At 36.8% G+C, this 17,947-nt stretch overlaps 1 protein-coding gene across 10 annotated transcripts in view; it reads right to left on the reverse strand.

The window, feature by feature from the left end:
- Positions 1–17,947, reverse strand: part of ATP8A1 (ATPase phospholipid transporting 8A1) — a 107,297-nt gene that overhangs the window by 11,816 nt on the left and 77,534 nt on the right. For 9 of the 10 annotated variants that reach the window (XM_065060794.1, XM_065060790.1, XM_065060791.1 and 6 more), the window contains 5 exons: positions 16,861–16,939; positions 15,304–15,365; positions 10,524–10,580; positions 9,934–10,041; positions 110–198 (listed from right to left, as the gene is read on the reverse strand). In XM_065060794.1, coding sequence (XP_064916866.1) covers positions 110–198; positions 9,934–10,041; positions 10,524–10,580; positions 15,304–15,365; positions 16,861–16,939 — 395 coding nt within the window. The remainder of the gene's footprint in view (positions 1–109; positions 199–9,933; positions 10,042–10,523; positions 10,581–15,303; positions 15,366–16,860; positions 16,940–17,947) is intronic. The other variant, XM_065060796.1, reaches the window with a different exon arrangement.

Raw genomic sequence — 17,947 nt, forward strand, 5'->3', positions numbered from 1 at the left:
TATATGATCACCAGAGATGAGCTTCATTTGCTTTTCTTACATTAGTAATTAGAACACATATTTAAAATTCAGTACTTTCTCCCATAAACCTTGGCATTTCTGTACTCACACTTTATATACCACATCAAAAAGTAAAGCTGTCATAGGAATACATAGAAGTCCCATCCAAAACACTCCGGAGCTGAACATCATAGCTGCCTGGAGGGGAAAAACAAAACAATGTGATGGTGTTATGGCAAGAACAAGTAAAAAAACCCAAACCAACAACTTCGAAGTATCAATTAGTTAGCTGAGGGTATCAAAAGAAATTTAAATGAATCATTCTAGACCCTCTAATGTGAAATAAAACTTTAACTATTTTCTAAAATCCTCAGAGTCACTATAGAAATCCATTAGATAGTCAGCACTAATTCATGTTAAGAAGCTGGTAGAAAGAACACACTGCTTAGCTCACTGAGAGAAGGGGAATCTGTCCCTCCACAACCCTGCTTTACACCACTATGCTGACCGTAGACATTTCCATTAAAATCAGGTTTATCAAAAATCCATCCCCCCCCAACCCGCACAATCTTTGTCAATACGTGATGAGCACAATTTCTTATTTGTAATCAACCCTAGCAGGATATAATGGTTCCTGATGCTTGATATGGATATTGGACACTGTTACAATCATTTTGCAATATAACTTGGATCTAAATTATGTCAAACAGAACTCACTGTACCACAATTCCCACACTGCCCCAGACTCCTGTTCAACAAACTGCTTAAAAATAAGAACTAAGAAAACAATAAATTACATAATTATATAAGTATGCAAGACGTTGTTAAATGCAGATCTAACACATTAATGCACAGCAAAATACTTGCAAACCAGATAATTGTTTTTAGCTGTGTGTTTGCTTTTTTATACACTGCTTTATTTTAATGCATAGGAATTTCTTCTGTTCTTCTATCTGTAAACATACTAAAAACTAAAACACACTAAAAAGCCAAAACAAGCATCATAATCTATGGACATTAAAGGAAAAAAAAAAAAACCCACAACAAAACTTCACCCTTGTAATTCGTGCCCAAGTATCTATATCAATAGTATTATGGATGTAAGAAGTGTGATAAATACTTAATGAAGCATATTACTGAAAGATTGTTTTGCAGTCAGTATTAAAAATATCTTTGTAATGTAATTAGATTGCACAGAGAACGAAAGTTACTTACTACACGATATTCTTTCAAATCCTTTGCTCATTACTTAGAGATTAATTCCTTTCTAAGGCTAAACCTCAGTATGCAACTAAAATAAACAAGCTGAAATATTACTAACATTAGCTAGCAGACAAATTCAGGTAGCTTGCAGTAGCTGAAGTCTAATTTCTGAGTGCATATACAGAAACATTTTAGAATTATACTTGATATGTACATGTGTAAAACCAGAAGTGAATTATTTTCAGATTAAAAAAGTCTCACTCTCATACAGGTAAAAAGTTCTATTTACCTTGTTTTTATATCCAAATTCCTACTGACACTGACTGTTTAGAAAGCATTAGAATGTATTTGAAGTGAAAAGTTGGTAAACTTTCCACAGCTATATTAAAAGTATAAAGATATTGCCCCGAGATTCTAGTAATTATTTCTGCCAACAGCTGTCAGCAAAGGTGTAAACACCAAGCAGTGACAGGTTCAATATAAAACAATTCACATTTTCAACAGAGAAAAAAAAAAAAGAGAAAGTTGCATGAGGAAGTGGAGAAAATGTATTAGCATAGTCACTTCAGAAGCAAAACATGACTTTTGATGTACTTGACGAAATACTAATTTCCTGAAACAGCAGCTAATAGGAAATGTTCATCACTGCTACATTTTGCAAGACTTTTTATAATTAAGTAGCAATTAGAGAGACAAAGTTTCCTAAAAAAAACCAAGAAAAAAAATATTAGAAAAACCCCAAACCCAACTTGAAGTAATTACGACTCTTACTTCCTATTCTAAACATTTTTTTTAATTTATAAGGACATAGCAAAGAGCTGTGCTTGTGTTAGCCACCCTGTATTAAATGTTTGCTGGTGAAACAGCAAAAGTGATAATGTAGGTCTTAGGATGTTAATTCTGACCATTGTAATGCTAACTATGAATGAAGGAACAACTGGCGCCTACTATTCAGTCCATCCAGCCTTTGGCTTTACAAATGAACAACATGAATTGGGGAAAAAGAAAAGTTTTTCTGTGTCATATTTGAAAGCCTGTCAGATTTTTTTTTCTTTTACAGAGTTAATCCAAACCTAAAAGATTTAAAGCCGACATTCGCATTAAAGACAGAGGGCCTCTTTGTATTTTTTGGACGAAGAGGGGAAAAAATAAAATCCCACAGAGGTATTTCCTTCCTTTCTGTACAAGAAAGCTCCCCCCTCACTCTGTAGAAAACATTTTTGTCTCTAACTTTTCACATCTCTCTACACATAGGCAGGTCATCTGGGAAATGGCAAACCAATCCTTTTCAGACAATGGCACTAACAGGAGCAGCCTGTTCTGGGGACGGACTCTGGCTGCCTCTGTTTGTGGTTTACAAATTGTTCCTAATGTGAGAGATTTGTGGTCCATGCCAAGTTTTCCCCCTTCAGGCCTTGTGAAACCAAATGGACTCTGCCACAAAAGTGGCTCCCAGGGGAATTCAGAAGTAATCCAAATTGAGGGCTGGGAAGCCTAGTTTATTGTAGGACTTAGAAATCCTGCAGGGAGGATAAATAATTTGTCGTCTGTGGAGCTCATGCTCAATATTAGGACTTTCTAAAGTGAATTAACATTGCTTAAGTGCATTGTACAGATTTTTATATCAGCCCTTGTTTTTCAAAAAAGGAAAGAAAATGCTCAGCGTTACTCCCTTTCATGGCTTAGTGGCAGATTAGAAATCCTGGCTGCAAAACATTTTTAATGCACTGATGAAGAGGTACTATTAGGAAATTACACGTCAAAATTAACAGAGAATATTCCCTTTTTCTTCACTACAAAATGTTCTACAGAAAGAGCTAGCTGAGATGTAAAAAGCCTTCTGAAAGTAAAGACAGAAAGGCAAAAAGAACAGCAAAATTCTTGCTGCAGAAAAGCTTATGGAAACTATCTTCAGTTTTTCTACTTCAGGTATCATCTAGGTATGCGCCCTCTCCTTATAAACTACAGATTAAAATAATACCTCCTCAACACTACCAAACCAGCTCCAGATTCTCCTACTTACTATTTCTTACTTACTTCTTCTACTTGCTGTTGTAATATGAAAACAGATTTGCATTTATCACCCAGTGCAATGAAATTCCAACAAGTGATCTCTTGTAATGCCTCTAGTATTTCTTTGCTATTTAGAGTTTAAAAAACATTTTGTAGGTCCTATTAATTAAGAACTAAGTAGGAACTCTGCTTGTTAGGTATAGTAAAAAGGGAGCCCTTCCATTTTCTGCAAATACATTCAAAAGAAAACAAAGCCTTACTGCTGTTCACCACACAGTAAGAGGTACTGAAACAGAGGGAGTACCAGGCAGTCTGGAGACAGGTAACTGTGGAAACCTGCAGGCAGAATCTCTAAGATTTTACTTGAACAAATCTCCTATGAGATGAGAAAAATGACTAAGGATAGACTCTGTAACATGTCTTCACTTTTCCCTAGCTCCTCTAATTTTCTTCAGGTAAGGACACTACTAGCCCATTGCAAGATCACTGATTTCCTCACACTGCAGGTGGACATGAAGGGTGGAATGTATAGCACAGAGCCATGATTAAGATCTTAGTCCTAATTATATGAAGGCAAATAATAAATATTACAAATAATAAAGACACATACACCAAGGCTCACAAATACAGACACGTACTATAAATCCTAAAGCTTCACAAAGTACCTCTATGGTGACACACTACTTCTAATTGTGCTTGTTATCAGAAAATACTATTCTGCAAGAAAAGGCTAGACTGTCGTCTTCTGCCTTAGAGTAAAAGATACCCAGGGAAACCTATCTGAGCTGATTCAAGGATGACATAAGAAACAGTATCGGGTGAAGGAGATGAAAAGTCACGCTGAGCGGATGAGTCCTGGCGGTTCTACAGGGTTTGTTACTAGGATAGGGGCTGTCTGTGCTAAAACAGGTGTGACAGGAAGAAGTACAAGAAACACTGACCTTCACTGGAATTTGTAAGGAGCTGAAGTCATCTCTCATTACAGCACATCAGTAGAGAATGTTGCTATGGAGAAAGATGGCAGCTGAATATCATTAAAGTGTTAGATGCATAACTACAACAGGAATGTGTACTGAATTTGATTCACAATATTTTAAAGCGAAAAAAGCTCAGAACTTTAGTTTACAAAGGAGACTGACAATAATAATGCTGAGGGAGGGAGTTCAATTAAATGATGATACTGGGAAAAGATGAACCAATGAAAAGGAAGAATATTCAAAAACTAATACAACCAAAACAGTTCATTGTAGAGCAGAAAAGTTAAATTTGCTAGTTCAAAGATCAGCTCTGCTGTTTCTGTTTGCACCTGTGCAGCTAAAGAAAGGGAATGTAACTACTGAATATGGAATAGGATCTTTGAAGTATTTCTGGGAATAGCAGACTCTGGCTGTGTGGCAGAGGCACTTGACCCCACCCCAGCCAAACCAGCAGCTGTCTGCTCAGGACACAAAACTGAGGGAAGTGGCAGATGCATCACAGGTTTGTGTTGCCATCCAGAGAGACTGTGACTGGTGGAAAAAACGGGCTGACAGGAACCTCATGCAGTTGAACAAGGAGAAGTGCAAAGTCCTGCACCTGGGGAGGAACAACCCCAGGCACCAGGAAATGCTGGGGGCCACCCAGCTGGGAAGCAGCTTCGCAGAAAAGGAGTTGGGGGTCCTATTGAACAACAGGTTGAACATGAGCCAGCAATGTGCCCTTGCAGCAAAGGTGGTGAATAGCAGCTTCAGCTTCATTAGTCAAAATATTGCCAACAGAGGTCAAGGGAGGTCCCCTCAGCACTGATGAGGTTACGCATGGTGAAGTGTCCAGTTCTGGGCTCCCCAGTACAAGAGACATGGACATCCTGGACAGAGTCCAATGAAGGGCCACGAAGATGCTGAAGGGGCTGGAGTATCTCTCATATGAGAGGAAAGGTTGAGAGAGAAGACTCAGAGGTAATCTTATCAATGGAGATAAATACCCAAAGAATGGGTGTAAAGATGATGAATCAAGGCTATTACCAGTGGTGCTCTGTGACAGGACAAGAGGCAATGAGAACAAAGGGAAACACAAGACGCTGACACAGACTGTCCAGAGAGGTTGTGGAGCCTCCATCCCCAGCGATGTTCAAAAGGCGTCTGGACATGATCCAGGGCAACTTTCCCTGGGTATCAGAGGAGCTGGACCAGGTGACCTCCAGAGGTCCATTCCAACCTCAACCATTCTATGATTGTGTATTAGGCTAAATATGGGCTTTGCTCTCCATTAGACTAAAACAAATTCCCCCTTTCAGATCAGACTTCAGACAAACATCTCCCCAAAAAAGACCTGTTGGTTAGAGATTGAAGTATCCGGACAGCTACAGTTTTAAGAAGTGTTTGTGTTTTTTGTGTGTGTTTGTTTGTTTTGTTTTGTTTTTGTTAAAAATCAGTAAGGAGATTAAAGGATGTATATCTAGTATGATAACAAGCACAATTCCATATAAGCAGGTTATGCAGAACAATACAGAGGGAAGCAACAATGCAATATTTATGAAACTAATACTGTTGGCATAGTATATTCTAACACATATTTTCTAAATGGTGCACCTAAATCATCCAACAAGGAATATTATTGTTTTTCACAAAGATTTTGCAAACCTCAGTTAAATGATCTAAAATTCTGCAAAATACATGCTTGATCCTTAACTTCAATTTCCGTCAGTAGTTTCATAGATCCCCTGGGTTGGACAGAGCAGAAACAGACGGTGCTCTGAAGAACTTGACAGTGCATTATCTGCAGTACCACAATAAATTAAAAAGCTATGCAGATATTGAACTTTAGCTCTTAATCTAAATGTCATATTTCTTATTCCAGTAAGTGTTATAATTCTGAGCTAACTTATTAATCACATAGGTGTATAAAAAAAAGCCTAACAATTCAGTGCACACAACAGTAACAAATGCAAAAGAGTCAGGAGTTGCATTAGTATGAAATATGCAACAGGTTGGTTTATTTTTCTCTACTCCTCAACTTGGTTTTCAACTCAAATCACAAACATATTTATTCAAGAAAGAGATAACCATACCAGCTTAGACCTGTATCCATAATTTTTCAAATCAACCTGCTTCTTTGAAGTGGCATTAAAAAGAAAAGTAGCCTTTGAACTGCAAGGATCAAAATGGAAATGGAATGGAAATGTTTGAGCAGCTTTATAGTCTACTGACACATAAATGGTTGCTACTCTTATTAGGGTGACGTAAGTTACTGAAACTTTATTAATTAATGCAATTATTACAACAGGCCTGTTACCAATCTCTAACAGATACCAGCTATATAGCTACCAGCTATCCATATCAGGAGATCACTTGTGTCAGGATACTTCTGGTCATGTGAGCCAGAAGCCACCTTTAAACTCTTACACCTATTTGGCAACCTAGTTACCACTGTTTATAGGACTTAGGAGCACTGGAACATAGACAAACATCTAGTTCCCACACCATGAGGAACAGCATGACACAGCTGGGATGAGTTGGTCCAGTGTGGGACCAGCAATCTTGAAAGACCAGAGAACAAAGGTCTTGATGCCAGAACTGCCTCAGCATTCTAGACCAACAGGGAATTTTGGATCAAAGGGGTCTTTGGCTTTTTTTGTGAAAAGTCAGAGCAAAACAGCGAGAAACAAAATTACACTTGATTATAGTATTAGGAACATGGCAAAGAAGGCAGGGAAGTGGCCTAAACAGTGAAAAAAAACTGCTGTCACTGCCATAAAGTCATCATTTTTCATTTCACTATATTTTATTCTAGCGCACAGCATTCTACAATCTTTCCTTCTGTATAAGCAACATACAGCAACACATCTGTAAAAGCCAACTTTAAAAATCTTCTTTACAATTGGAATGATACATAAAATGATGGAAACAAGTAGCGAAAACTTGCAAAAATATGTTATATACTTGTTTCTTTGTCCACTAACTTATTGGGCAATGCTTTGACACTAAAAGATGAACACAAACCAACAGTTCTTATGATTTAACTTTGGGCTGCTAGCTTCAGTGCTCTAACACAAGAGTGTTTTTGCAGTATGAACAGACTCTTTTTTTCTATTACAACTATTTTTTTCTTGAGGCATTATCTTATATTGTTCTCCATTAAAACATGTTTATCAGAGCTGTATAGGTGCTTTATAGGAATACAAGAAAAACTCAAGTTTCAAAATACTTAGATGAAACCTTTCTGCTGCATCCAATGAATGAGTTTTCCATCAGCTCCATATGCTTTTTCACTCCCCTTCAAGAGCACTAGTATTTTATTTTCTTGGAATAGAACCAGCAATAAGCAGCAAGAACCTTATTATTTTCATGACATTAATATGAAGAAGTTACACTGAATCCTTATTAGACTGTTTCAGTAGGTTCTTTTCTGTCTAAAAGAAGCCATAAAACAGATGTTTGTAGAAGACAGATATCATCATCTAGTTAGGACTGAATGGCTGGATGAATATTGTATCAAGAATACTGACTAGTAAGACTATAAACCTACTGAGGTAGAAGTCTTTCTACCAGCTCCAAGGAGCTGAAAGAGAATACATTCAAACTTTATAAGGATTATAATTGGTTAAATTTCCTTAAAAATCTACAATTTATTAAAAAATGGGCATTTTAAATGAACATATTTGGAAAAAAAAAAATGCCTGAAAATCCTCTTCAGCATAATTTATCAGATCAGGCCAAGGCAAAACAGACAAAAAGCTACAGAAGTAGAGGTCAGCTTTTGACTTGTTCATTTAATTTCTGCCAATTGTACTTGGATGAAGTCTTCAAGCCTGACTTGCACATTTGAAGAAATTAGACAAAGCAATGTTTGCACATGCAAGCTGAGATGTTCATAGGGATTTGTTTCTATAATGTCACAATCTTTTCTACAGTTAAATTAGCGAATCTTTTAGTTCGAATACTTACAGAAGGCCTGGACTTGCTTCAGAGAAACCCTGTGACTTCTGTCCTGCCAGAGACCACCTGGTCAGGCAGGGGCTTCCAGGGGGGCATACAAAAATCCTGCTTCCAATCTGAGCCACTGGTTCAGACAGGACTTTTAGCCACACAGAGTACAGCTCAAAAAGCTAGACCAAAGCTTTTAAAATCAGTTCTTATGGTCTATGAGATGTTTAGGGGACTTCATTCTGATGTTACAGACTTCTAACTATATTCTTAGTAAGAAAACAAAACCAAAACCAACCTCACCCAACAACACACAAACAATCTCTTACAGGTACACACATCTAAAGCTACTACATACATGCACAAGCAAACACAGATACAGTTTTATCACAACAAGTATATGCATTTGGGTTTGTAAATCAGATTACTTTGGTGACATGTTCAATTCAAACCCCAAGAGTATTTATTGTTGTTGTTGACAGCTACGTCTCTTTATGAATAACGTTTTTTCCAAGTTTGTAGGAATTACATTTTTGCTCACAATAAATTCAGAGACTGAACAAGTACTAAGTAAAATATCCAGTTATTTCAACAGTGAAGCAGCCACCTTTCTGTCATACCAAGTATAACACAGCCTGCTGCTTCCAATGTGCTTATTACTATAAAAGTTCTTCTGTCTTAAAGAAACTTAAGTTAATTCCTTGCACTTTCCATTAAAATGCAGTAGTTATATAAATGCCTATATACTATTTTTCCCATAACTGTTTATATGTAGGAGGTGAGATTTGTGGGTCTGAATTATCTCCAAGTGAGGGAGAGAAACGCACCTAGATTTCCTGCATCTTGCATGAGTTTTTAAATTGCTGAATTATGTCACAGAGGTGGAGTTAAAGGCACTCACTCTTTTACCAGTGTAAGGCTTATTAATAGTTGATATGCTTTGAGAACCATTAGAATAACATCCTTCTGAAACAAGCAGTTATTCTCAGTTTCCGATTCCCACTGGGACTACATGTCGAACTCCTCAGTTCAGGAGGCACTGGCCATACCCAGAAGCAGACATTAGCGTCTGGGAAATTAATACTAAATTTTAGATCTTTCTCAAACCAAATGCTTTTGAAAATTTGGCACTGAGATCCAAATTAGATCAGCACAGGCAGCAATTACGCATCTTTTATGTATTCAGTCCTGTTTGCAATATTCAGAGTAGGTTAAACAAATGAGATAATAAATGAAAGTGACACCAGCAATTACTGTCAAAAGGTTAAAGATACAGTACAATAATGCATTCCCAGCAGCACATAGATAGCACAATAGAAAAGGAAATGTGTGCATGACAAGCAGTTGCTAATGCAATGTTATGGCACCTCATATTTTTTAAGGCATTTTACAGTTTCAAATACTTAACAAATCTGTAAAACTGAAGATGAAAAAAATTCTTAACCACTGCACTGCTTGTGCTACCTCATTATAAAAACCCTCCAGCCAAATAAGCACTGTAATTCTGAGTTCTGAATTTGGTAAGACTTCTCTTCAGAAAATTCAGACTTACCAAAGAACTGCAAAGCAGCTTACCTGTCTATTCTTCCTCACTAGACCATATAATAACAGCTTGTTAGTTGAGCTCCATTTTCACAAGACAGAAATTCATACTATTTTAAACAAACAGGGCTACCACACAGAAGGTATAAAAGAAGCAACTCTCTTATGCATCTCTAGTTAGCAGAAGGATTCAATAAAGATTAAGCCTGTACTGAAGACTGAAACAATATCATTTGCACATATTTGAATATTAGTTAAAATATTATTTTACCTCTCCTGACATATCAGGTGCCATAGGAATGACTGGCCACAAAGAAGAGTAGATTCCAAAAAACACTACCCAAAGTGCTATGCTGCCCCAAATAGCTATATGGCTGAACTGTTGAAACAAAAAAAAAAGAAAACAGAACAATCATCACAGGTGTATTATGACATAAAATAGATTTTTGTTACTTAATATTTACAATGCAATTCTGATACATTAGATGAAATTGCCATGCCTTGTAGTAATTTAACCCTGCTACTTCAGTTAGCTATTTCTTGAAGAAAGAGGGTACTTTCAGTGGCAATATTACTGCATTTTAAACCAATTCAAGTTCCATTACAATCAGTTCAGAGGAATTTGATTTTTCTAGTTTAAAGGTAACTCTAAGCCTTATCCCAATGTCCTCCTTTTCAATATTAAACTTTTTGTATGTGCACATTCTGTCTTTCCATGCCATAACCACAGTTTAGCTTGATACTGTGGGGTGGGCTGACAAACTGTAAGGGCATAATACAGTTAGTAACAAGAAAAGAATAGAATTATTCATCCATCACATTTATAGAACATTTGAGAACATGGTAAAGACATCTGCTTACCAAAGTCCAATATGAGGTCTCTAATCCAGCCTTCAAACACACAGTTAGAACCACAAACTTAAAAGAGGGAGAGAGAGAGAGAGAAAAAAAAAAAAATCTTATTTAATATGGGAATCTTACTTAACATACAGCATTGATTAGTTGTGTTAAACGTTTAAGAGAACAGAAGAGAAAGTTCAATGATTTTCATACTTCATGTTTACTTGCACAAATGAAATAAGGGAAAGGATAATCAATTGCTTCAATTTAAATGTGATTTCCTTAATCACACTCAACAAAGTTCATAAAGCAGAAGGCAATCATTTATATGGACCTGCAGAAGCTAAAGAAGAGTCTTTTCACTTTAATGGGATCTGCTTCCCAAAAAACGTTGGACCCTCAGCAGCCCCGAAGTGAAATTCTTTTAGACTACAGCCAGCTGTATTTTTCCTCCGTTTTTGTGTGTGTGCTTAGTTCTGAAGTTTAAGTGACCCTTTGAAATGGCCACAGTAAAATGCCACTAGAAGATTTAAAGAAACACCCCAGTAATTACATAGTAATAGAACATGAAGAATTATTAGCTTCTATTAATAATCTCCACTAATTTGATTCAGAAAAATCTTCTTCTGTATAAAAGTCTTAAACGTTTCCCTTGCCTCCTAGAACTCTGCCAGTCTAGCTCTTATTGAGTTGTTGGCTTTTTTATTGATGGTATTTTGCATAGACAGAAAGGTTTGTGAAAAGCATAGTCCACTTCAGTTATCCCTTAGTTATGGAGAGGATGACTACTACTTCCTACATGAAGACAAATGATACAGATGCTGAGCTGAAAACCTGCAATTGATCAAGCTTACAGTAGTCTACATTAAAAACAAACCAAACAAGTTTTATTTACTTCATTAGTACTTGGTTAGTAAATCAATCACCTCAGCCAAACCCTGAAAAGCCAAAGAGTTAAATGTCAGCAGCCTATGATCCATATTCTGCATACAAAATAACATGTTGAGCAAGCCTCTCATTTTCATCCTTCCCGCTCATCTTTACTCTTTTTATGAAGCAGTCACTGAAAATGTCATATTATTGTCCTGTAGGACATACTCCAGTTTGGTTTAGAGATGACCACTAGTAGAAAGTTTATAATCCCACAGCAAGAACTAGTTGATTCAGGAAAATGGTTTGTCTCCTTCCTTTGAAATTCACACAAACAAGTTTTCTGTTTAGTAAATAAACAGTTTTTCCATTTTGTAACTCCTATGTGAGCATGTATCAGCAGGTTTATCTTTATGTGCAATCTGAAGAACATGAGGCTGAGAAACTGAGTCACAAAGACCAAGCTCCAACTCTAACAGCTATAGTTGAAATTCCAGTTTGTTGGCCAGGCTGGCAGCAATGATGTGAGTTTGTGGCTGACCTTCAAGGAGCCCCAGCAGCTCAGAAGAGATTTATTTCAATCAGAACCTGAAAATAACGGGTTAAATATATTTAGCAAATCTTTCACTATGTCTGGTGCACAGTAGGATACAAATCCTGCCAAAAAGCTTTTACTCTAGCTAAAAGTTTATGCTTTTAATTCTGGAATCTGTTTCAACTACTGCTGCATTATTAAGGACAAAAAAAAAAAATCACAGTGCCACAATTCCATTATCTAAAACGTGTGAAATCTAATTAGAAGACAATTAAGGATCATGATGAGTGTTATAATTTAGTCTATCCAGTTCTGGTGCTATGTATGGATGAGTGAAAAAAATTAATTATGGCAAAAAATTACTTCTGATCTGGTACAACTGCTTGCTACTTTTTAGTCAGTCACAAGAAAAGAAAACATCCTTCTTTAGAATCAGATCAAGAATTCTCATTGCATAGACAAAACAGATACACAAAACACTGCAGGTCTCTATATAAGGAGACACAGACTATGTGAATATATACCCTCCTTGCATCTTAACTGATTCCTCTAATACAGTTACCAAATATGCACAGCGGCTTACTTGAGAATTTGGGTTTTACTGCTCCCTCCTCCTCTTGATCCAAACTAACAACAGCTCACTGAAGCCTACTCAGGAAATAAGAAATCAAACTGGCATTCTGTATAAAGCACTGAGCTTTTTAAAAGATCTCTCAAGAAGGGTCATACAAATATTTTCATGGAACTCTACTCCCACTTGAAATTTATGTTTGAATAAATAATTCCAGGACGTTACACGAATCAGTGCACATTCCTGACTCTCTTTGTGGATCCAAAGAAACCGTGTTCATTTCTGAATCACTTTGTTGCTGAATTTCGCGTAAGGGACGAACGTAGACTTCAAAAAAACAGATTAAAAACAATGGCAAGAATGAGAAGTTCCTTAGCCTTATGATTTCGATATTTCAAGACAATGACTGACAACTGTCCTTGCACATCACTTCTCATGCACAGTTTTTTTAATCTTCTAAAAGATCTTCCCCTCCATTTTGAAGGTCTCTCAATCTTCATATATGCTCCAGGCCTCCTTGAACACCCATGCAAGACCAGGAATACATCAATGGCAACCCCCATCCCTCCCCAGATTTTCAATCTAAAGTGGAGAATCTGGAAAACAAATGAAAAAGCAGGTTGCCTGGACTTATAATGGTGAAGTAACATTTTCTTGGTAAAATTATTTACCATTTTGCAGGTTAGAAGCAAGCAATTAGCCTCTCAAGATGGTGAAGTTTCAGCTCTCGTAGTTGAAAACTGGTTGCAGAAGGTGACAGGACAATTGCACTGTGACCTCTGTTTTATCATTTATGGATATAGTTTGACAAACAGTAATGAGTAACTCCAGGTTACTACATTGGAAGTATGAGAAATCAACTAATTTCTGAAGGTGCTGCAAATCTGAAAATGCAGGCTTTGATGTTTACGAGTCAGACGATATCACAGATGATACTCTAGTGTTCTGCAGTACTGTAAGGTTTCAAGACAATCTAAGTGACAGCACTTTTCAAACACTCAGTTCCACAGGACATAGTGTAATCCAGTAAACTCTTAGTACAGCATATGTAACTTATTTTCTCCAGGTGCGAAGGTTGGCTTTTGGAAGGAAGCACAGAGAAACTGGATAGGATGAAGTTCTGAGATCACTTCAGGAATGAACTTCAGCTGTGACTGCAGCAGTACGTTGAATAATTGGATTTAACAAGTGTACAGTGCTAAGTCACTCTACAAAATTATGGCTAATACAAAGGTTACTTTTAGAGTAAACAAAGGAGATGCTATCAGAAAACTTTGCTTAGGTGCTAAGATAGGTGAAGTTATGCAACTTAGGTACAGGTATACATGCAAATTCTGTGTACAGTAAACACTGAAACATTAGTAGATAGGGTGAAAATCTGGTGCAGAAAATCTCTGCCCAAGAAGAACCTGTTTCACTTAAAATGACAGGTGGCACTGGTAGATACTCAAGTATTTATCAATACTGGGGAAAGCACAGACATTCAGATAAATGACTGACTTCTAAACACTGCTTGGTGTTATGAGATCTAATACTAGCAGACCTGTGTCTGTTGATTTACTTCTGTCAGCTGAACTGCAACAACGACCTTAAATCTTAATTTTCTTAAGACTTGCACAGAAAACATTTAACCAGGATGTTCCTTCCATTCCTAATGGGGATCAGTTCATCATAAGACAGACTGCATGATCGTATGTGACTACTGCTGACAAAACATGCTGTGCTCGCCTTTTGGAACAGGGAAACAGAAGGGTAGAGCAAATAAACTACTAAGAGGATGTGTGAACAATTTTTCGATATGCCTGAAAGAACCATTTTAAAATCCCTCTCTGTACTATCAGAATAATTATTTTATTTTAACTGCCATAGCAGTAGGAAATACACAGAATGAGCTGTGGTTACTCAGCCATTTATTCCCTTTAACTTTTCTGGTTAGCTGACCAGAAAACACATTTCAAAATGTTCTCTCATACACAGGAAATGTTAACAAATGACATTCTCAAAGGACTACAATGTATTCTAGAATACTTTCCTTTTATTTCAGTTATGATGTCTCTCTATTCCTTAAGGAAAATTATTTTGATGTGAATTTGTATTACAGCCCCCTTATTTTGATGGAAGAATTAATTTATTTTTTGTACCTGCCAACAACAGGAAGCAAAATAACTAATTGAACTGTTAACGCTGGAGAACAGAGGAGAGTAAGCACAAGTCTAATTTTGCTTGTAAGAGAAATCTTGGAAACCTGCATCTATTGGGTGACACTCATACCTAGCAAGTGAAAAGCAGGTATTTAGCTTCATTAATTTATTCTAGGAGATAAAAGAACAAAAGAAAAAAAAAACCACAATAGTGACTAATATCTACGAGAGTAACACAGGATTACCATTAGGCGTGGGTTCAATTTAATTTTGCTGGTTTGTTTTTCTCCAAAGCAGCATCCCACCAACACTGGTTCCATGTTGCTTTATCCCTCTTTCAAGGCCCCATGATAAATTAAGAGATGGAGAACAGAGTTGTCCACAAACCAGTTCCATAACCAATAACCTCTGGGCTTTCTCTAGTGTAGAAACTTACCTTAATGAGCATTCTAGTTAGTGAATTATTATTATTAAATGAATTTGTTTTGAAAATTGGAATTAGAATGCAAAATGTACTTTTAAGCTTCTCAAAGAGTCATTCAAGTGCCTTTTCTTAAGGCACGACAATGAATCAAGTCTTTGTAGAGAATTATAAATAATAACAAAACCACATCTCTTTAAGAGGTAAAGATATAGTCAATATAGATAGCTGATAGTTCACCAGATAGCTCTAGCGAGACTTACAGTGTATACAGTGTTCCCCAGGAGCAGGTAATCTGAAGTTTTACCATTGCTGAATACAGTACCTAGAGAAGGAAACAGTGATAAAGGATGACTGTGAGCTCTGAGAGATTTTCATGATCTTCAAGATTTTATTTTTGATGTTTTAATAAATATCTGCTTGAACATTCATTCTCCTGCTTAACACTGTATGTGTAGCAGGAAGGAGCGTAACGAGGATAAAAGAGAGGAATAAGCAGGTAGCAAAGTCTGTTCCATCAGTCAAGGCACTGGGACTCAGCACTCTTAGGTACCCAGCTGAGCTATCCCCCTTCCTCCCATTTCTCCTTTCATGCCTCAGGATCCTCCTGCACCTCTTCTTTGCTAAGAGAAGGTGGAGGCCGAGATCTGTTCTCAGAACTTCCTCTCGCTGGTGGGTCTCTCTGGCACTCGTTGGCTACTTCCTAGGAAACTAATTGCATTATTTCCCTTTCCTCTTTACACACAGAGCCATCTGCAATTTAATTAACAGCAGCTCCCATCCTGCACCTATTTTCCCTTTCATGCAGAACTCTGTGCACCAGCCGGACCCACGGCAGGTCCTGGTTATACTGTCCACCATGTACACAACCCCCAGGTCCCATTTCTGCTCCCTCTGCTCACCTGGCCTTTCTCTAGGAATGAAAGAAGAAGAAACTCATTAAATGTTTCTCCATCATGTAATGCATAAATCTTTCATACGGACAGGATATAGCTTTGAAAAGGGATTTTGGTTTGGATTTAAGGTTGTGGTTTTAGATTGTGCATTGACATTTGGGAACTCTTTCCTCCCAGGCTGTCTAAACCTCTCCAATGCAAATGAGGGACACTGTGAAGAGTACTAATTGTACAGAAAAGCTGCACTTTTTTTTTTTTCTCCCCACAAAGTGGAAGCAAAACAAACCCCCTACCCCTATGAGAGCGCCCATACACACAAACATTGCCACAAACTGGAAGCAGTGCTTTCAAGTTTCCTGTAATTAATACAACTTTACTCCCAATAGTCCCATTTCTTCTGCAGCTTAGGTGCATATACAACAGCTGAACCAGAAGAGTGACAGGTCTGAACTGTCCAAATGTCCCATTTCCTCTGTCACAAGCCTACTCACACAGATATAAACTAATGGGTTGTTATGTCCCTGAAGTAAGAGGAGAGAAGGTATAAGCATGGACAATAAAAACTTACAAAGTATAAGAGACAATGCAAGGGACAGTAGTGATTCAGGATCTTATAGGGATTTACCACAGTAGAGTATTATGTAAAAAAAGTAATAATTCAATAGCAATCACTTTACCCCATCTTGCTTCAGCTTACTTCAAAGCTATTTATATAGTTTTATGAATATGTACATAATATTGTTCCTACTTTTAAAGAGATTTTAGAGAAAACATTTTAAATATACTGCATCTACTCTAGTTCTGGAAATGGTATCTTGAAATTAAATCACTCAAAATTGTTAGTATTTATAAAGCTTTCCCGAGAAAAAAATAAGGTATTTAGTACTTTTCCACATTTATGTTTTTATTTTCCATAATACTTGCCATGCTGAAGGGCTTTCAGTGGAAACCAAAACAGAATGAATGAGTGGAAGAGGCCGTTTAAACAATGAACCCAGAAAACCTAAGGGAAAACAGAAAATCCATGAGAACCATTTGCAATAAACTAGCTCTGTGAACCCTGACCTTTCTTTTTATCTGTGTGTTAGATTCACAAAATGTGTCTCTGTCAGGCCACCACAGTGAAGTAATATAACTGACAGGCACCTTCTGCCTCTTAGCTCTTCATGGGTCATTTGTTTATTTTTATGTTTTGGAAAAAAGTGTGTATTATCTCCTCCTTTTAATTTCAAATTAGGAGGGAAATTAAAATATGTACAAATGGGAATATCATCAGAAGAAATTAAACTAAACCAGACAACTGGAACAAGTGCTACATTCTAAGTAGGGAATTAAAAAGGACTCTAGCTTTCATAATTTACATTTTGTGTAATAAGAAATTTGGATGGTACTACAATCAAAACCTGAGATTTGCATATACCTACCTACATAGTTCCACATACAAAGGAATTTAAAAAGGACAAATTAAAGTCTTTTCCTTAGATTTCTCCTTACATACTCGATTCTTGAAGTGCTCAGCTTCATCATATTAAACTTCCTTTAAATTATTTGCTAAATAATTCCAATTTTACCTTCAACCTTATTTTCTTTTGTAAAATATGCCTTCTGAAAAGAACTGTTTAAGAATAAACATCCTATTGATGCTTTTTGTAGTATATTGTGTAAAGACATAAAAAGACTTAATCAAAAGTATGTAACATGTTTCCTTCAGGATAGCAATCATGTTTTTTCACTAACAATGTTTTTGACAATCATAGCCTTCATTGTAACTAACTGATGCGTATTATGAGTGTTAAGGTGTTCAGGCAATTGAAATTAAGTTGCCTGCCTCACAACATTTTCCACAATGTCTCAAAGACTTTGTTGGATTATACAAGTACACTAGGTTGTACGATCCAATTTACACTCCAATACTTTGCACATTTGAACTTGTGCTACTCATTAACCTTTGTCTCTCCTTCTTGCTATGTCATTACCAAAAGTTTTTATTTGACAGAAAGCACAGGTGGGT

The sequence above is a fragment of the Columba livia genome, chromosome 4 (genome assembly GCF_036013475.1).
Source record: "Columba livia isolate bColLiv1 breed racing homer chromosome 4, bColLiv1.pat.W.v2, whole genome shotgun sequence".
Lineage (NCBI taxonomy): Eukaryota > Metazoa > Chordata > Aves > Columbiformes > Columbidae > Columba > Columba livia.